The sequence below is a fragment of the Canis lupus genome, chromosome 20, assembly GCF_011100685.1.
Source record: "Canis lupus familiaris isolate Mischka breed German Shepherd chromosome 20, alternate assembly UU_Cfam_GSD_1.0, whole genome shotgun sequence".
NCBI classification, from domain to species: Eukaryota; Metazoa; Chordata; class Mammalia; order Carnivora; family Canidae; genus Canis; species Canis lupus.
The window spans coordinates 41,845,816-41,866,894 of record NC_049241.1 but is presented as its reverse complement, the minus strand read 5'-3'; the positions used below and the strand labels follow the sequence as shown (position 1 = coordinate 41,866,894).

The window sequence follows — 21,079 nt, the reverse complement described above, 5'->3', positions numbered from 1 at the left end:
GGTTGTGCTATGGAAAGCTTTGTACAACACATGGGCTGAGCCCTGGGCTCTTGGTGTGCAGCACAGCCTTAGGACCCAGAGCTAATGCTGATGGGAAAGCAGGCAGTATTTTTACATCCACATTCACTTTCCACACTAGAGCTGCTCAAACACTGACTGAACTAAAGGCAGCTGGTTTCTCAAACGGTGATTTAAAACATCTGTGAAGGGCAGCCCGGGTGGCTCAGCAGTTTAGCGCCACCATCAGCCCAGGGCGTGATCCTGGAGACCCAGGATCAAGTCCCACGTCGGGCTTCCTGCATGGAGTCTGCTTCTCCCTCTGCCTGTGTCTCTGCCTCTCTCTCTCTCTCTGTGTGTCTCTCATGAATAAATAAATAAAATCTTAAAAAAAAAATCTGTGAATTCCAGGAATCTAAACACTGCAGCAGGAAAAGAAAGGACAGGATACTTCAGAGCATCCAACTTTCTTAGGATAAAGGCTCTTGGGAAAATGTCCACAGGCCTTGAAATCCTTCAAAAGGTTCCTAGTCCTTCTCCAACCTTGCCCTGGAGCCACACAATTGCTCTTTTGCTGCTGAGGCTCTGCTCCTACTGGAACATGCTTGCCCATGCTTTTCCTAGATAACTCATCTTTGAAGCCTCAGTTGTAGTACCACTTGCCCCCAGAAGTCTGTCCCTTTCCCCAAAGTGTGGTTTGGGAGCCCTCCTCCTGTGAGCTACCCAAGTGCCCCATACTCATCCCAACCTGGTTCTTATCACTGACAGTGAACCCGTTTCTGTCCCTGTACCAGTAATGGTTTCTCTCACTGAGTACCTATGGGCCAGGCACCAATCCCAATGCCTTCCATCTATTTGCACATTTAAAAGCCCTACCACAACCCAATGAAACACACAAAAACTATAGCTCACTAGGAAGTGACAAAACCAGTATGTCAACACAGGCAGTCTGGCACCAGAGTCTGTGCTCTTAACATCACACTCTAATACCTAGTATTGCATTTGTTTTGTTAAAAAAAATTTAAACAACCATATATTCTTCTTAACATAGGCAAAGAAAAACACCAAAAAAAAAGACTCTACAAAATTACAAAATGCGAGGTCATAAACACCATCCATGGCTACCAAATTCTAGCCAAAAGGAAAGCTTGGAAGAAAAGTGTCAGGCAACTTTGAGAAGTAAAAACACTCACTTTTCCAAGGTTAGAAAACAGACTAGAGGAGCAGCCTAGGTGGCTTAGCGGTTTAGCGCTGCCTTCGGCCTAGGGTGTGATCCTGGAGTCCCAGGATCCAATCCCACGTCAGGCTCCCTGTATGGAGCCTGCTTCTCCCTCTGCCTGTGTCTCTGCCTCTCTCTCTCTCTCTCTCTCTCTCTCTGTCTCTCATGAATAAAAAAAAAAAATCTTTAAAAAAAAAGAAAAAACAGACTAGAGACTTGTAAAGAAACTGGGGATTTCTACCACTACCCCCATGTTGCTTCCGCAAAACCCATTTCTAAGGCCAGATTATATCTTGGCTTACCCTGATCTTACAGGGGTAAAGGAAATTAACCAGGGCTCTAAACCTCCCCTGCCTTTCCTGTCTCAGCTCCACCCATCCAGCTGCTCAGGCCAAGCACTTTGATCTTGACTCCTTTTTTTCTCATACTCCACATCTGGTCCTCAGATAATCCTGAGGGTTCTACCTTCAAAATATAGCCAGACACTGCCACGTCTCACCTCCTCCAGGCCTTCTGCTTAAACTAAGCAATCATCAACTCTCACCTGGAGCAATGCACTAGCCCAGCAAGACTACTTCTACCTCTGGTATCACTTATCTCTTAATCAAGTATAGAACTGAAATCCCAAATCCCCACCACCACCCAGCCCACACACTTTCTGCTACCACACCTGTCCAGCCTGCTCCCCAAATGTGGCCATCCAACTCATCCCCAGAGAGGCTGCTGGTGCCCTCCCCTTACTTCCTCTGTTCTTCTGGGCATGCTGGCTCAATTTCCAACTGCTAGCACTTGCATCTCTCTCCCTGAAATTGTTCTATTGCTGTTGGAGGCCTCTCTCCCTAGGTTGTGGGAACTGATACTAGCTGGAGGCAGCCCTCAACCAGTGGTTGATGCTGTTGTATAGATCAGGGTTGGCAAACTACAGCCTATGGCCCATTTCTGTGTGGTCTGGGAGCTAAGAATGGTTTTTACATATTTAAAAGGCTATTTGTTTTTTTGATTGATTGTTTTTTTAAAATATTTTATTTATTTATTCATGAGAGACACAGAGAGAGAGAGAGGCAGAATCACAGGCAGAAGGAGAAGCAGGCTTCATGCAGGGAGCCCGACGTGGGACTCGATCCCAAGTCTCCAGGATCAGGCCCTGGGCTGAAGGCGGCGTTAAACCGCTGAACCACCCGGGCTGCCCCTTAAAAGGTTATTTGAAACAAATAAATGTGGGTGCCTGGGTGGCTCAGCCAGGTAAGTATCTGCCTTTGGCTCAGGTCATGATCCCAGGGTTCTGGGATGGAAACCCACATCAGCTACCTGCTCAGCAGGGAGCCTGCTTCTCCCTCTCCCTCTGCTCCTCCCTCCTGCTCGTGCTTTCTCTCTCTCTCTCAGATGGATAAATAAAATCTTAAAACAACAAAAAAAGGAATGCCTGGGTGGCTCAGTGGTTGAGCATCTCCCTTTAGCTCAGGTAGTGTTCTGCGGTCCTGGGATCAAGCCCTGCATCGGGCTCCGCAGAGGGAGCCTGCTTTTTCCTCCGCCTATGTCTTTGCATTTCTGTCTCTCATGAATAAATAAAATCTTTAAAAAACAAACAAACACAAAGAAAAATACATGACAGAGACCGTATGTGTCCTTACTATCTGGTGCTTAAGGGAAAGAGTCTGCTGATCCCCAGCACAGACTGTCCAACTCCCCCACATGCAGGTGGGGAGCTCTGAGATGGACGTCCTACATCGTTTCTCACCACTCCCCAGTGAGATTACACAGCTGCCTGCGGTGGGAACTTGCTGCCTGATACTCCTTTCCCAGCTCACTGTTCCACCTTCTGCCAGTGCTCATTTCATCTCACACACAAGCTACATGTACTCAAATCCTTGTCTTAGGGGAGTACAAAACAAAACGCTCCCCCTGCCCTCCAAATGCCAACCAAATTCCTGCTTCTCCTTCAAGGCGATACTGCCTCTTTACTCCTCTGTCCTTAAGCAGGTAGGTACCTCTCCTCTGTGCTATGGCAGCAGGCTGATCCAGAGACCTGTACTCATCTGCATGATCAGATGAAAAATGTAGGTAGGGGACATGCCATTTTAGTTTCTGCATCCCCAATACTAGGCACGTGGAAGATGTTCAAGATTATTTATCTACCAGATGGTCCACACAAGGCTGCCTTCATGGGTATGCAATCCATATTGCCACACAGGACCCCATGCTGAGTCCCAGTGCTTGGGGTTTAATGTTCTTCAGTAGCAGTATGGAAATTCTTAATACATTTATCTTTAAACTTGTGTTTTGAAGTCCATTACAATGGAATGTGTGTTGAGGGTACAGGCTGTAGTTTCACCCATGGCCCCTCCTCCCTGGGACAGGTTCTTGACCACCACCAGCTCCTCTGCCCCCTCACATCCCAGGACCTGGCTTTGCCCTCCCTATACACATAGGGATATGCTGCTGCCCTCTGGTAGGCACCTGAATGTAAAAACAAGGAGGAGGGAGCTGGGGTCAGATGTGCACACTCTGTTGTGTCCTAGGGCAGGGTGAGGCATTGGCCATCCAGTAGCCCAGACTGGCAGCACCATAGCACATCTAGTGGGTTTTGGCTGGGGACTTTCACCCACTGACATGCAAGTATATTTAGGACCTTTAATGGTCCTTTCCCCTTCTTGACCAAGCAGCCCTGCACTGTCCTGTTGCTTGGGTCCCACAATTACGGGAATGCTCCTGGCTCTAGTCTTGTCCCTTTTCACTCCCAGTCATCAGGGACAGGGGTTCAGGAGATGCTGAAGACAAGATGGAAACAGCAGCCACAGAAATGACACTAGGAGATATCGCCTGAGGCACCTTTCTGGAGACATCAGGGTGGGAGAGGTTTTCTCTCTTCTCTTCTCAGGGGAAAATAGTACAAGACTAGGGATAGGGTAGTCAAACACTAGAAGGTGGTATTTCTGAAATCTCCTGCTTTCTTTTGTGTTTGAGGAAATCTTGGGTGGTAAAGGAGTCTTTGATCTCCCACAGGCATTTCAGAGCTTTTCCAGAGCTTGTTTGTGAAGCCAGGAGTAACTTTTGCTGGGGGGGCTCGGCTTTGGTATACTGGACAGGCCAGCATCCTGGAGCAGCTGTAGGAGCTGGTCCCTTGGGCTCTGAGGTGTAGGCTTCAGGGCAGAGCTCAGTAGTGCTTTGGGACTCATTCTCAGCTATCTAGCCTACCTCTTCAGAACACAGTTGCAGACAGGGCTTCAATTACTTAGATTTCTTTATTGTCCACGAAGAGAATATAAATGTGTTTAGAGCTGCCACACAGGCATAGAAAAAAGAAGCCTTTAACACAAGCCCCTGTGTGCACAACCCCCCAAGAAGCCATGGTGATCTGGGGAATTTCAAGATGTGGGCAGACTCGGGGAGAGGCTAACAGGCAGAAGTCACTGCACCAGAGATGTGCAGCCTTAGCCTGAAGGTACTGTCCCTCCAGAGAAAATGGAAGAGGAAAGGAGCCAAGCCTTCTCTGGAATACCCACACAGGCTGCATAATTACCATCCTTCATGAGGTTTAGAATGCCCTCGTTGTGATTTAACTTGCTCTCCAAGTTAAAATCATCGTCTTTGGCCATGAGCAACAGGTTGTAGAATCAAGAAGGGACCCAAAGACCTTCAGGCTAAGGTCTGACCTGCACACAGGCAGGCCAGTAGCCTGGCACCCAAGCAGTCTTTCTTCATCCCACGGTACACCCACCATACAACTCCGCCTGGGAGCAGCAGTGCCCTCCGCCTCACTGGGCTGCTGCTGGGGTGCACCTCAGGTGGCCTAACCTCTGGGAAATGTGAAGACACCTCTTGCCACAGTGCCTGTGTGCTACAAGTTTCATCAGCTCTCCCGAGGAAAGAGCATTCACTGACAAACAGAGCTGACAAACAGGTCTATGGCTCAGGTGGCTGCTAGGTCTGGACAGGGATATGGAGTGCAGGAATCCTTTGGGTTCAAGCTGCACAAGTACCTCATTCCAGGAACAGTAAGATGTAAGCAACTAAGTAGAATGTGGATATCTAACAAAACTACTAAAAGCTGTCTGTGACCCACACTTGGTTTTCTGTAGGCAACCTGAGGTCTGAACAAAAGTGGGGAAGACCCTGCTCTGGACAGAGAACCTTCTCAGGTTAAAGAGGAGAGGAAGGCTTGTGCCCTAGGTCCCCAATATCTGGTCTCTTAGACAAAAAGGCCCAGAATCTGTGGATTCTCTGATATAAACTTTGTCATTTTAAGAGGCTGACAGGCTTCATTGATCTGGCCTTGGATAATTTTCCCTAAGCCAATCAGATTTTAAGAAAAGTTGTTAAAAAACTCCTTTGAGATGACACGACAAGATGCTGGTTTGAGAAAGTAAGCACACAGCACTAACGATGAGAGTACATAAGACTGGTTTTCCTCTTCAAAGAAAAACCTTGTGACTACAAAGACATGAGAAGACTGTAGTGCCATCAAAGAGGGCGGGACCAGAAGAGGCAGCAGGTTCTCAGTGGGGCTCCCCGGGACACTGCCCTCCCTGCCCCTCTGCTGAGTGAGCTGATGGCCATAGCCATATACAGGACAGGGGGAGAGGAAGATGGCACTTATTCTTCCTGCAGGGTTTGGCTCAGAGCTTCCCCCGCCACCACCCACCACCTCCCGCCGCCCTGAGAAGCCTCCCTGACATTGTCTCCTTTTGCACCAAGGCCAGGTCACAGCTGCTGGGCACAATATCCAATGGCCCTGCAACCGCCTGTTTCGGGCCCAGACCCGCTTCTGAGAAGGATGATATGTACACCACTGGTCTGGCACGGTGCCTGGCATAGATTATTGTCACCTTTATTAAAGTGCTATGAAACTCAACTTTGTGCTCTCTCAATTTCCATTACACAAAGCGACTGCCTCAAAAAGCCTCTATGCTCTCTGTCTAGGCACAGCCTGCTGGGCCCTGCTCCTGGCCCAAATCAGCTGAGACCATCTCTCTTAGGTTTCCTGTTCAGGGAGCAAACTCCTTGCAATTAAAGCTATTGGCACTATGTGGTATTCTTCAAAAAGTTCCCATCACTTTGCTGAAGTGGAGAAAGTACAGGGCTTTCCTCAAGGACCTGTTGGTTGAAACACCACTTACCACTTACCAGCTCTCCATGCTAGTTTCATCATCTTTAAAAAAACTAGGACATAACCACCCCCTCCAAGGATGTCAGGCATCAAACAGAACAGTATGTGTGAGGAGGAAGCACCTGAGGACCCAGGAAGCCAGGGGTCAGTGAAGACCTGTTTTCCGTGCCTTCCCAATGGCCCAGTCCTACCCTGAGCCTCGTCCACCCCTTTCCTGGGACTGATGTTCAGCCAGGAGCACCTGTGCGATATAAGGCAGGCTTGGCTGCATCTGGACTGTGCTGGAGGTTAAATATGGTTATCATCACATCTGTCTCTTCTTCCCTTCCAGCCCATTCTAATTCACCCTGAGTCAAGAAGGGATCCTCCAAACTTGAGACCTTAGCCATCTCCTAAGGTTTTCATACCAGAGGCCCTCACCAGAGGCCATTGGATGGTCATTAATCCAAGGACCATCTGTTCTGAAACACTTGTGTAACAGCAAATTATTCGTTCAAAGGTAAAGCCCAACTGCACCCAAGCAGCTGCTACATGTATCCCATATCCGAGGTTCAGGAAGCTGCCTGGTCTCAGCTGGCGACACCCACTCCCCAGAAGATGAATAGCAAACAGGAAACATCCTTTCCTTTTCCTGTAACTAGAGTTATCTTTGTGGAAGGAGAATCACAACTACCACCTCTCCAATTCAAACTGTCCACACAGCATACAAGTTTATTTCAAGGTACTCATCCATCAAGTATTTCTTACCACCTTCCCATGTGCTGAGGTGGGTACAAAGAGGCCACTGAGGAACTGAGAATGTAGTGGAGGGGAAGTTCAGTCCCCCCACCCTCAACAGAAGGCCATACCAGTGATAATAAACACGAGCATCTCCATGAGCTGCTGCTCTATAAATCAGAATAAAAGAGAAAACACTTTTAGCTGAGACACAGTAGAGTTTCAGGGATATTTTCAAGAAAGACAGTCTAGTGGTTCTGGGCACGTGATCCCAGGCCTGGAGACTCTGTTTGATATACAAATTCTTGGGCCTATCCCAGACCTAATGAATGAGAAACTCTGGGGGTAGGCCCAGCAGTCCGTGTTGTGCGGTGTCTCCAGGTGATTCTGTTGCTAGCTCAGGTTTGAGAACCACTGACTTATTACATATATCAGGCCTAGAAAAGTGTGATTTTGAAGGACAGAGATGACTTTTAAAAAGTATGATCTTGAGAGATTTTGAAAGATAATTAACTTAGAGAAAAAAACAAATGCAAGAGCTGGGTTCTACTAATATATCTCCTATAGGATGTAGCCATGTCTTATCTTTTACAACACAATTTAGCAAAATTTAAACATCAGTACAAATACACTGAGCCAAAGCAAGGACGGTCAGGGTGACAGAGTGCCATGAGGGCAGGCACCAGAATCCCTAGGCCTAGACTGAAAGTCCAGTGTCCCTGCTTACTATGTAGATCACACAAGGCTCCAATCCTCCATTCTCCTTCAGTTAAATGGAAATATAACTGGACTGTTTCCCAAGATTATTATGAGGACTGATGAGATTAATTATATGCCTGAAGCACTCAGCAGGAAATTCTCGAGATACTCATCTTTCTTAGTCCTAATTAGAGAAGAACTTGGAAGTGTTAACAACTCAACAGTGAGCTCAGTCCTGAACCACCTCCTTCCAGCACTGAATACATCTAACAAACTTCAGATGTACAAAGAATGTGGAAACCAGAATGCTTTCCAGAGGCAAGGATAACACAGTGGGCTCTTTTCATGGCTGTTAGTGTTTTGGAGCCAAAAACGGCCGTCAGATAGCCTCTTACACCAAGCCTGCCCTTTTACAATGTCATCGTCGGCCATAGCCTCATGAAGTCCTCTAACAGACAGACAGACATGACCCGAAGGCAGCTACAGCAGGCACAACCACAGGCCCCAAGAATCAGCAAGAAGTCAGAAAGAGGCTCCTGGTGAACACAAGGAAATGACCAGAGAGCAGAGAACTTGGGTGAGCCTGCATGAGGGTGTCCAAAGAATTGTTCCAATGGATTTTGTTTTACAACACTTAAGTGCTGTCATCCAGGTACCAAAATGAAACTGTCAACTTTTGAGAAGGAATATTTAAAAATCATGCCTTTCAATTATCTTGCAGTTTCTTAGAAGCATCTAAACATTATTCTGAAATAGATTCCTAGTGACGTGGACAAATCTGCTGACTCTCTAAGTTGGGGGCAGCCTTGGCTCAGCAGCTCCAGTGAGCCTCCAGTTCCACTGTGTAAGAAGTATACACAGTCTGAGAGTTACAGAGTAGTCAGGATTAGGAAGCCTACTGTCCCAACACAGTGGCCCACCAAATCCAGGGCAACTCAGAAGAACCATACCAGCAGGCTAAGATGCAGAGCCCCGTGAAGAGGATGATAGGGATGGGGTAGGATGCGCAGAGCAGCCCATGGTTGTAGAAGGCCTGAGATATCTTCTCACGAAGCCTTTCAGTCAGGGTCATCCTCAGTTGAAGTCACCTTGCTGCCATCCCGGAAAGTGACCATGGATCAGCCTGGTGTGCGCTGGACAGCACCGACAGTGGACACCATCTGCAGGGAAAAAATTCAATGAGTGCTGGTTCTGCACCCTGGGGCTGCTGGGGAAGGCAGCTGTGATGTGTGGCTGGTGATGTGATTCAGGATGCCTACAGGCAAGATCTGGAGCCATCACACCCCCCCCCAACACACACACACACACACACACACACACACACACACACACACCCCTCTCTGGTCAGCTCTTAGTTTCTGTGGGCAGTTTTTCAGTCTAACCAAAAAGGCCAAAAACTGCCCCTCCAGCACTGATAACACACTCTTAACCCTCTTCCATACAGACATTTTTTTTTCTTTTTTTCTTTTTAAGATTTGAGAGAGAGAGCAAGCATGCACATGAAAGAGAGAGAGCATGGGCGTGGGGAGGGATGGAGAGAGAAAAGCAGACTCCTCACCAAGCGGGGAGCCAGATGCAGGGCTCAATCCCTGTACCCCAGGATCGCAACCTGAGCTGAAGAGAGACACCTGATGAAGCCACCAGGCACCCCCATGCAGGCATTTTTCAAAGACCACTCCCTCAAGTGGGCACTGTTCCCACAGGTGGCACAAGAAAGCACACCTGAGTGACAGACATCCCTGTCAGCTGCTCCTTGATAGAGGGGCTTTCTGGGCCTCCTCCCCATCTTTCTCTGGGCACAGGCCAGATGGACAGAGATCCTTGGGGAAAGACTTTACACAGGGCTGATGCTTCAAAAAACACAGTCTTGCACAGTGTTTCATTGGTAAAGAATGTTCAGTGGAGTCAGCCTCTAACATACAAACAGCCAAAAAGCCCCGGCCTCTGACAGAAAACAAATTTCAGCATGGCAGCAGCATCAGGTGGAAGCTATTGTTCCTGAAGAGGTAGCTGTTCCAGGGACGCAACCATGCTGCAGCCTGCTCAGCACCTGTGTCCTTCATGGTGCAGAGGAGCCTCCTCTTTCCCTAGGATTGGGCCTGGACAGGCTGTCAGCCCAGATGCTCCTCCCTGACGTACACCAGGCCAGTTGGGCCTCTGTCCCTGGACTTGGACTTCTAAGAGAAAGAAGCAGGAAGTGGATGTAGTGGAGCTTATTCAACTCCAAGAGGTTCCTGCTCCCAAGATCATGGCTCCTCTGACGCCAGCCCTTTCTGAAGACAAGGCTCGGCAGCTTTTCCTTCAGCCTGTGAGCCATCCCATATCCTTCCAATAAATCCTCTTTCCGCTGGTGTCAGCCAAAAGTAACTTCTGTTGCTTCCAAGTAGAAAACCTTAAACCAATAAAATCAGAATAGAAAACTCTAGCAGAAGGCCCTGGAATCTAGAATTCCCTTCCTCACTGAACTTGCCAATATTACCCATATATAAACCCACTTTTCCTGCTCCATGTTGCTGTTTTCTTTGGTCTGTGTTACAGGGAACGTGCCGGGACTTTTGTCTTGGCTTGATCAGGCTCACTGATGGAAACCTAGGCCAAAGAAGAAACTCTTCAGCAGCATCAAGACCAGAAAGAAGCAAAAGGAGTCACAGCACAGCCAATTCACAGATGTATGTATGGCTACCACTCCTTCTACCACCTTCCTGGAAACACAAGCATTCAGTGCATATGCAATTTTCTGATCCAGCAGCCTACTAAGGAAACACAAAGAACCCTCTGGGGGTCAACTCAACAGGCTACTGACAGAGGAGCCAGCAGGTGGCAGGTCCAGCCAGCATAGGAGTTTGTGGCAGCTCAACCATTCATAAGGCTTGCCCAGAGCATGGCAGGTTAAAGAGGTCTCTAGTAGAGCACCCACAGCGGGCAACCCGCAATAGTGCTCCACCCAAAGTACACAAGGACTCTGGGAGGCAATGTTTCTGCTCCTGTGCCCTGGCTCTCCATCCTGCCCCAGGGGTGTGGGTAGGGAAACAAACACTAATGAGATGTACACCTGCAGGGAGAGAGACACTATCACAAGGATCCCTGAAGACTGAGGCCATAAACCAACTGTGCCTCTTCCAAGCTCAGTCCTCTGACAAGTCTCACAACATTTCCCTTAAGTGTTGCAAAACTAAGCCCTCCAGAAAATTGATTTTGTAATCCCAATCTCCTTCTCTACCTCCTCTGCACACACACTGGCAATACAGGAGGGGGAGGAGCCCCACCTTTGTAGTCCAGCTCTTATAAGTGGAACTAAGGAGAGGAGAAAAGAACTAACTTGCGGTTTGCAGCAAGCACAACTTTTTCTGACATGATCTTAATTTCAGCTTCCTCTGATCTTAATATTATCAGTTATACTAATTAATATTAACAGCACCTGGAAAACAAAGCAAAAAAAAATCCCAAATTCTAGTTTATTACACAATCAACCCACCTGAACCGTCCAAAAGGAGACATTATTCATCTCTACTGTACACATTTTACTGCGAAGCTACTCCAAAGCAAAATTTACACAACTTAATCCAAAAACCTGTTTTTCTTACATTGCCCCATACTTATAGGTTTCTTCAGATCAAAATCTACAGCTCTGCTTCCTGAATTTAAAGAGACACAACAGGGCAGCCCAGGTGGCTCAGTGGTTTTAGCGCCACCTTCAGCCCAGGGTGTGATCCTGGAGACCCAGGATTGAGTCCCACGTCAGGCTCCCTGCATGGAGCCTGCTTCTTCCTCTGCCTGTGTCTCTGCCTCTCTCTCTGTCTCTCATGAATAAGTAAGAAAAATATTTAAAAAAAAAAAATAAAAAGACACAACATGTGAAAAGGATGAAGGCCTGGGAGGCCTAAGTGGACATTACATAAAAATGTAGATAATCCTGCCACCTGCCTTTGTGGGAGACCCCATTATAAGCAAAAGCAAAGAAGAGGGGATCCCTGGGTGGCTCAGCAGTTTAGCACCTGCCTTTGGCCCAGGGCACGATCCTGAAGTCCCGGGATAGAGTCCCACATTGGGCTCCCGGCATGGATCCTGCTTCTCCCTCTGCCTGTGACACACACTGCCTCTCTCTCTCTCTATGTCTATCATAAATAAATAAATAATTCTTAAAAAAAAAAAAAAAAAGCAAAGAAGATTGTTACTAGACACCTAAATTATTGACCTGCCCACATAAAGAAAAAAACTCCTAGAACCAGTCAGAACAGCCTGAGGAATTCTATAGAGGACAAGCCCAGATCAAACCAGACACTCTGGCTCAGAAAATAAAGGGCACTAGGAATGGAATGTGTCTGTGAGGAGAGACTAAGGAGGCGGCTCATCCTACTTTGTCATCAGCTTGCTTGAGGTGCCCACAGTTCTGAATCAGCCTCAGATGAGAAAATACATAAAATACATACAAAACTTCAGAAAAATCCAAATATATACAACATATTATCATAAGACTTAAAAAAAAGAAAAAAAAAGACTTCAAAAAAAAGAGATTATCTTTTTGTGCCTATATTCACCAAACATTCAACATTTAAAATCCTCTTCAACCGGATGCCTGGGCGGCTCAGTGGTTGAGCATCCGCCTTCAGCTCACGGCGGGAACCTGGAGTTCTGGAATACTATGGAGCCTGCTTCTCTTCCCTTGCCTATGTCTCTGCTTCTCTCTCTGTCTCTCTCATAAATAAATAAAATCTTATAAAAATAAAATAAAATTCTCTTCAACCACCTCACACATATTAAGAATCAATCAAGAAAAATAAATGTGCCAAAGACACAACAGAGGTGGGGCGGGAACAGGAAAAAAGAGGTAAAAAAAACTATATAGACTACAGGCTCTGTCCCACAGCTTTCCAGGATCATTTGTTGAAAATACTCACCATCTACCCCAAGGTTCAGCCGCAATGGACCTATCATGCTTGTTTTTTTTTGTTTTTTTTTTTTTAAGATTTTATTTATTTATTCATGAGAGACACAGAGTGACAAGAGAGGCAGAGACACAGGCATAGGGAGAAGCAGGCTCCATGCAGGGAGCCTGACGTGGGACTTGATCCCGGGTCTTCAGGATCATGCCCTGGGCCAAAGACGGCGCTAAACTGCTGAGCCACCTGGGCTGCCCTCATGCTTGTTTTTAACCACAAAGTTTACTGACTATCCCATTTCTTTGGAATAAATGCCTAGAAGTGAAACTGCTAAGTAGTATGGTATGTTGACGTTTTCTAAGAAACTGCCAAAATATTTTCTAGAGTGCCTGTACCATTTTATATTGCCATCAGCAGCATATGATGTTCTGTTTCTTCTCATCTGCCATCATTTGGTATTTCCACTATTTTTTATTTTGGCTGTGCTAACAGGTGTGTACTGATAATTAACAGGGTCTTAAACTGTATTTCCCTAATGACTAGTTGATACTGAACATGTGCATGTCTGCCACCTGTCTGTGTATGCCTTAACATGTTACATACATGAGATCATGTCATTTGCAAGTAGAGTTAGTTTAACTGCTTCTTTTCTAATCTGGATACTTCTTTTTGTTTTTCTTATAAAACTGTCTTGGCTAGAACTTCCAGTACAATGTTGAACTGCAGTGGTTAGAATGAATCCTCAACTTATTCCTGAGTTTAGGAAGAGAACATTCAGTCTTTCACCATTAAATATGGTATTACACGGAAGTTTTTCATAGATGCCTTTACCAAGCTAAGAGAGATCCCTTCTATTCCTAGTTAAAGGTTTGTTTGTTTGTATTTTGGAGAGTTTTTTGGGGGGAGGGGGCACACAAAGGGAGAGGGAGAGAGAGAATCTGACGCAGGTTCCATGCTCAGTGCAGAGCCCAATGTGGGGCTTGATCTCACAACCCCAGGATCATGACCTGAGCCGAAATCAAGAGTCAGATGCTTAACTGACTGATGCATCCAGGCATCCTAAGAGTTTTTATTTTTAATTAGTTTTACTTTTCAAGTGGGAAATTTTAAAATCAACTCAATTTCTTTCCCTGTTTCCTGCTATTCAGATTTTCTATTTCTTCTTGGGGCACCTGGGTAGCTCAGTCAGTTAAGTGTCCTACTCTTGTTTTCAACCCAGGTCATGATCTCAGGGTTGTGAAATCAAGCCCTGCATCAGGCTCTGTGCTGGGCGTGGAGCCTGCTGGGGATTCTCTCTCTTCCTTTCCCTCTGCTGCTCTTTGTTCAAGACCCCTCTTCTCTCTCCCTCCCTAAAAAAAGAGGGAAAAATTTCTAATTTTTTTTTAATTTTTTTTTTTTAAATTTATGATAGGCACACAGTGAGAGAGAGAGAGAGGCAGAGACATAGGCAGAGGGAGAAGCAAGCTCCATGTACCGGGAACCCGACGTGGGATTCGATCCCGGGTCTCCAGGATCGCGCCCTGGGCCAAAGGCAGGCGCTAAACCGCTGCGCCACCCAGGGATCCCGGAAAAATTTCTAATCTTATTTATTTTAGACAAAAAGATCAAGGGAGGGGGGAGGCACCCCTCTAGATCTTCTCTAGTAAGTTTTCTTAGTTTGTATGTTTCTTAGTTTGTATGACCTGTCTGTTTCATCTAAGCTAATTTACCAGTATCATATTTACTGTTCATAGCATTTCTTTACAATCATTTCTGTTTAGGTAATTTCCCTACTTTCATCAATAATGCTAGCAATCTGGAGCACCTAGGTGGCTCAGTGGTTGAGTGTCTGCCTCTGGCTCAGGTTGTGATCCTGGAGTCCTGGGATCGAGTCCCTCTGCCTGTGTCTCTGCCTCTCTGTATCTCTCAAGAATAAATAAAGTCTTAAAAAAAATAATTCCAGTAATCTGAATCTTATTTTCTTGGTCATTCTGGCTAAAGGCTTGCCAATTTTGTTGATCTTTTAAAAGAATCAATTTTTGGTTTGTTTCTACTCTAGTCTTTATTCTTTTCTTCCTTCTGTTTGCCTTGGGTTTATTGTGTTCTTCCTGTTCTAGTTTCTGAAAGCAGTTAATCGCTGAGGTTACTGACTTGGTATCTTCCTTCTTTCTTCATACAAGCATTTACAGCTATAAATCTCTCTCCAAATACTTTAGCTGCATCCCATAAGTTGCCATATGTTGTGATTTTTGTTTTCTCGTTTCTCTTGTGCCTTCTTCTTTGATCCATGGGGTATTCAGGAATTGCTGAGACTTCCTTATATTCTTTTGATAGGAGTCTCTGTATGATATCTTTCTTAAAAAGATTTTTAGAATTTATTCATGAAAGACAGAGAGAGAGAGAGAGAGAGAGGCAGAGACACAGGCAGAGAGAGAAGCAGGCTCCATGCAGGGAGCCCGATGTGGGACTCGATCCCAGGTCTCCAGGATTAGGCCTCTGGCCGAAGGCGGCGCTAAACCACTGAGCCACCCAGGCGTCCCTGATATGTTGTTTAGAAATATTTTCTCCAACTCTGTAGCTTTTCCCACTCCCACTCTTTTTAATTCTTTCCACAAACACTTTGACAGAGTCAAAGTTTCTAATTTCGATGAAGTCTAATTTACCCATTTTTTTCTTTTATGGATCTTGCTTTACTTATCATCTATAAAATTCCTTTCACCAAGCTGTACTTCTGAAAATTTTCTGATGTTTTCCTCCTAACACTTTTTATACTTTTACATCTGAATCTATGACCATTTGAGTTACTTTTTGTATGAGATGTGAAGCATAGAAAAAAAAAAAAAGTGTGAAGCATAGGCCTAGGTTTGTTCTTTTTCCACCCCCTCTATGGATATCGAATCGTTCCAGCACCAACTGTTGAAAGACCACCCTTCCTCCACTGAATTGCTTTGGCACATCTTAGTCTATTTGAGCTTCTGTAACAAAAATACCATGCACTGGGTGACTTAAACAACATAACATTTATCTTTCACAGTTCTGGAAGCTGGGAAATCAAAGATCAATGACCCTAGCTATTACATTTCTGGGGAGTGTCCACTTCCTGGTTCACAGATGGCCATATTCTCACTGTGTCCTCACATGGCAAAAAGGAGAATCAGAGCTCTCTGGGGTCCCTTTTATGAGGGCATGGATCCCATTCATGAGGGTTCCATCCCCATGGTCTAATCACCTCCCAAAGTTCCCCACTTTCTAGTAGCAGCCCACTGGGCTTAAGATTTTAACATGTGAATTTTGGGGAGTTACAAACATTCAGTCAAAAAGCAGTTGGCTCTACTTGCATGGATCTATTTCTGGGTTTCCTATTCTGTTCCTGTGATTTCCATGTCTATCTCTCCCCACCAATACTACAGTCTTGATTACTACAGCTATAAAATAAGCCCTGAAATAGGTACTGTGATTCCTCCCATTTAAAACTGTTTTATCTAAAGTTTTTTTTTTTGGTGGATTCCTTGGGATTTCTAAATGGATATGTCATCTGCAAATTTCTTCCTTTCCATAATATCCTCCAACAGTTTTCTGTACCACTCCATCACCTCTCTTTTTGGGATTTCGGTAATATGAAAGCTAAGCTCTGTGTTATTGTTCCATAACTCCCTACAGCTCTGTGTACTCTTCTTCAGTTTAATTCCTGCTAGGTTGGATTGGTTCATTCTCACTGCTCTGTCTTCAAGTTAACAGACTCTTCAGTTACCTCCACTCTGTTACTGAGGCCATTTGATAAATTTTTAATTTAGCTTAAGTTGTAAATTTTCCAACCTTAAATATCTAATTTTCCATTTGTTTCAAGAGTGTTCACTCTTACTTCTTAAAAAGAGGTTTTAATTATATATATATATATTTTTTTAAACATTTTTATTTATTTATGATAGTCACAGAGAGAGAGAGGCAGAGACATAGGCAGAGGGAGAAGCAGGCTCCATGCACTGAGAGCCCGACGTGGGATTCGATCCCGGGTCTCCAGGATCACGCCCTGGGGCAAAGGCAGGCGCCAAACCGCTGCGCCACCCAGGGATCCCATTTATTATATTTTAACTATACTTTCTACCTTAAAGTTTTTGATAATCCTAATACCTATATAGTGTCATAGTTACCATCTGTTGACTGTCCTTTCCCCTTAGGACACAGTAAGATTTTCCTCATTCTTCATATGTGGAGCAATTTTCAATTTCTGGATATTATGCTATGTTTATCTGAATCTTGGTTTAGGTGAAATGGAAAATGTTGGATTTTTGTTCATTTTAACAATTATTAACTTGATTAGGTCCAATTCCACAAGTTCCTATCCATCTTTTGTAGGCTGTGATCCAATGTAAGTGTAGTTTTCACAGCTCTTGTAGTACTATTTTGATCTGTCCCAGGCACATCATGCAGTGGCAGCAGAGGACTTGGGCAGTAGTCTACTCCACAGTTGAGTCTTAAAGGCTCTTGGTATGCTGTTTAGGGTCAGATACATGCATGCTATTTCAGAGGAGATCCTAGGAGTTCATACATAATACTCTGGGTTTCCTTTGTTGAGTTACTTCCTCTCTGCAATCTTCCTGACACCTTCCAGTGCTCAGGGGCTCCTTTCCCAGTCTTCTGGCTAGAAAGGAAAGCTTAGTTTCTCTGTTGAGCACCTCCCACAGCAGTGACTGCCTCTAGGGTAAAGTGGTGAGAGGAGAGAGAAAAAAAAAAAAAATTAAGTGAATCTCTCCATGCTCTTGGGACCATAATCTCTCCAAATAAAAGGATTCCTCTCCCATCTGGCTGCCAATGTCACTACTGCCTCCACTGCTACAGAATTTCATGTGGGCCAGGGCAGGAGAAAGGAGAGAAGCATGGGGAAGCAATCAAAAAACAAGAGCTTCTCTTCCTCCATCTCTACTCCCTAACCCATAGGAATACCCTTTCCTACTCCCAAGACTAGAAAGAGAAGGGTTCTCTTGAACCTTCTTCTGTCTACACCCAGTGCCCAGTTCCCAGTATTTTGCTACCTTTGAGTCCATGCTCGAATGTCCATCTGCTATCATTTATCTTTCAGGGTACTCAGCTGATCCATGCAGTCAGTCCAGGGATTTTATTTGTATTCAGTCAGAGACAAAGGGTAGAATGTGCTTACCACATCTTGACCAGAATCAGAACCTTTTCATTTCTTGATGTAAATATTTTCCTAAATTCCTGGATTTTTTTGCCATTAAAGAAACTTAATGGCTATCCTACCCATTAGCACCTTTCTGTAATCATATCATCCTTCCATTGAGAGAAGTATACAATGCATATACTTTTTACAAGTTTAACAAGTTTTCCACACAGAATATGTGTTATTTTTACAGTCTGAAATAATGAAATAAGGGTTATAGGCAAAAAATGCACATCAGGAGAATGGAAGGAAATGTTAATACTGGTTGTTCATCTTCATGTGGTTATGAGATATGTGAAGAGATATTTTAAGTCAACTTTCTGTACTTTTACATTTTTTATGAGTACTGCCTTTTTTATTTTAAATAAAATCTTTAAATTTAGCATAAAATATTGCAGAAAAGTATACAAATTTTATAAGCATACAGTTCCATGAAATTAAACACAACCATTTAACCTAAACATCACTCACATCAAGAATTAAGAGCATTACCCCAAAGTTCTCCATTACCAGTCACAATAGTGATTGCTTTTCCGTTGTAAAAGTTGTACATGCGGATTTATATTTAAATAGTACCAGAATGTATTTCTGATTTTAGTTACTGTGATGCTTATCTCTTTATATATTGTCAACATTTATGTTTACTTCTTAAATTGTTTTTAAAAATCTGTACATTTTGTATAGGTTGCTTCTAAAACACAATAACCATTTAAAAAGCATTTGGAGGGGGTGTCTGGGTGACTCAGTAGGTTAAGCGGTTAAGTATCTGCCTTCAGCTCAGGTTATAATCACAGGGTCCTGGGATCAAGCCAAGAGTCTGTATCCCTGCTCATTGCGGAACCTGCTTCTACCTCTCCATCTGCCGTTCCCCTTGCTTATTCTCTCTTGCTCTCTCTCTCTGTCAAATAAATAAATAGCACTTAGAGGGGTGCCTGGATGGCTCAGCCAGTTAAGCATCTGACTCTTAAAAATTTTTTTAATTTAATTCAATTTAGTTAATGTATAGTCTATTATTAGACTCAGGGGTAGAATTCAATGATTCATCAATTGCATATAACACCCAGTGCTCATTATATCAGTGCCCTCCTTAATGTCCATCACCCGGTTACCCCATCCCCCCACCAACCTCTCCTCCAACAATCCTCAGTTTGTTTCCTAGATTAATACTCTCCTGGTTTGCCTCCCTCTCTGTTCTCAACTTATTTTACTTTTCCTTCCCTTCCCCTATGTTCATCTGTTTTATTTTTTTGATCTCAAAGTGTGAGTTGCTGGGTGTGGAGTCCACTTGAAAAAACAAAAAGATAAAAAGCATTTGGAATATCTGATAATACAATTGTCATTCACTGGGAAAGCCTCAGGATCCCCAGCAAGCTGACAGAGAAGGTATTTTTCTCCCAAGGCCAGTCCATCAAGGCTAGAGAAGGTGACTACTTCTTCAAGCAAACACAGCAACATAAGACATCCAGGAACATGAAATCAAGAAAACAAGACATCACCAAAGGAACACAGTAATTTTCCAGTAACTGACCTCAAAGAAATGGAGACCTGCAATCTACTTACTAAAGAATTCAGCCAGGGAAACAGAAAGACAATTCAATGAAATCAGTAAACAATACAAAAAATGAGAAGTTTAGCAGAAAGATAGAAATTATAAAAAAGATCCAAACAGAAATCTTGGAAGTGAAGAATGTAATGAGTGAAATGAAAAATGCAGTAGAGGGCACCAACAGCAGACATGATTAAAGCAGATGAAAGAATCTGTGAAGTCATAGGTCACTTGAAATTATCCAAAGAACAAAGAGAAAATAACAAAAAAGATTGAAGAAAGCCCATGTGAATTATAAAATACCATCAAGAGAAACTATTTAAGCATTGCTGGAATCCCAGAAGGAAAAGAGAAGGAAAAAGGACAGAAAGCTTATTTAAGGAAATAATGGGTGAGGCCTTTCCAAGTCTGGAGAGAGATTTAAGATCCATATTCATAAAGCTCATAAGACCCCAAAAAGGTCTTCTCCAAGACACACTATAATAACGCCATCTAAAATCAAAGAGAGAGGGGATCCCTGGGTGGCTCAGCGGTTTAGCGCCTGCCTTTGGCCCAGGGCGCGATCCTGGAGTCCCAGGATCGAGTCCCATGTCGGGCTCCCGGCATGGAGCCTGCTTCTCCCTCCTCCTGTGTCTCTGCCTCTCTCTCTATGTCTATCATAAAATAAATAAATAAATCATAAATAAATAAATAAATTAAATAAATAAATAAATAAATAAATAAAATCAAAGAGAGAATTTTTAAAGCAGCAAGAAAACAAAAATTCTTCACATATAAGGGAACCCCCATAGGTTATCAGTGGATTTCTCAGCACAAACACTGCAGTTCAGGGGATCCCTGGGTGGCTCATCAGTTTAGCGCCTGCCTTTGGCCCAGGGCGCTATCCTGGAGTCCTGGGATGGATTCCCACGTCGGGCCCCTGGCATGGAGCCTGCTTCTTCCTCTGCCTGTGTCTCTGCCTCTCTCTCTCTCTCCATGTCTATCATAAATAAATAAATAAATAAATAAATAAATAAATAAATAAATAAATAAATCTTAAAAAAAAAAACCAAAAAACTACAGTTCAAGAGAGTGAGATGATGTATTCAAAGTGATGTAAGAGGGCACCCCCGGTGGCACAGCGGTTTAGCACTGCCTGCAGCCCGGGGGCTGATCCTGGAGACTCAGGATCGAGTCCCACGTCAGGCTCCCTGCATGGAGCCCACTTCTCCCTCTGCCTGTGTCTCTGCCTCTCAGTCTCTTTCTCTGAATAAATAAATTTTTAAAAATGTTTTATAAACAAACAAACAAAAAAACAAAAAAACCAAACCGATGTAAGAGGGCAGCCTGAGTGGCTCAGCAGTTTAGTGCCACCTTCAGCCCAGGGCGCGATCCTGGAGACCTTGGATCGAGTCCCACATCGCGCTCCCTGCATGGGGCCTGCTCCTCCCTCTGCCTGTGTCTCTGTCTCTCTCTGTGTCTCTCATGAATAAATAAATAAAATCTTAAAAAACAAAAACAAAGCGCTATAAGAGACTGATTGAGGAAGATGACGGTGGAGTAGGGAGGGCCATAGGCTGGCCTTGTCTCACAAATACAACTAGATAACTATCAAACTATCCTCCATACCCCAGAAATTGATCTGAAGACTGACAGGAGAAACTCCAAAACTAAAGATAGAGAAGAGGCCACATCAAAGAAGGTAGGAAATGCAGAGATGCAGTTTGGGAGAGAAATGGATACTACATTGGCTACTGCAGTAGGGAGGCTACTGCAG

The 21,079-nt window shown here is 44.4% G+C and overlaps 1 protein-coding gene across 1 annotated transcript in view; it reads right to left on the bottom strand.

The window, feature by feature from the left end:
• SCAP (SREBF chaperone) overlaps window positions 1-21,079 on the bottom strand; it is a 67,049-nt gene that overhangs the window by 25,449 nt on the left and 20,521 nt on the right. The window contains 1 exon segment of the mRNA XM_038566615.1: window positions 8,690-8,899. Within this exon segment, the coding sequence (XP_038422543.1) occupies window positions 8,690-8,811 (122 nt within the window). The 5' untranslated portion in view covers window positions 8,812-8,899.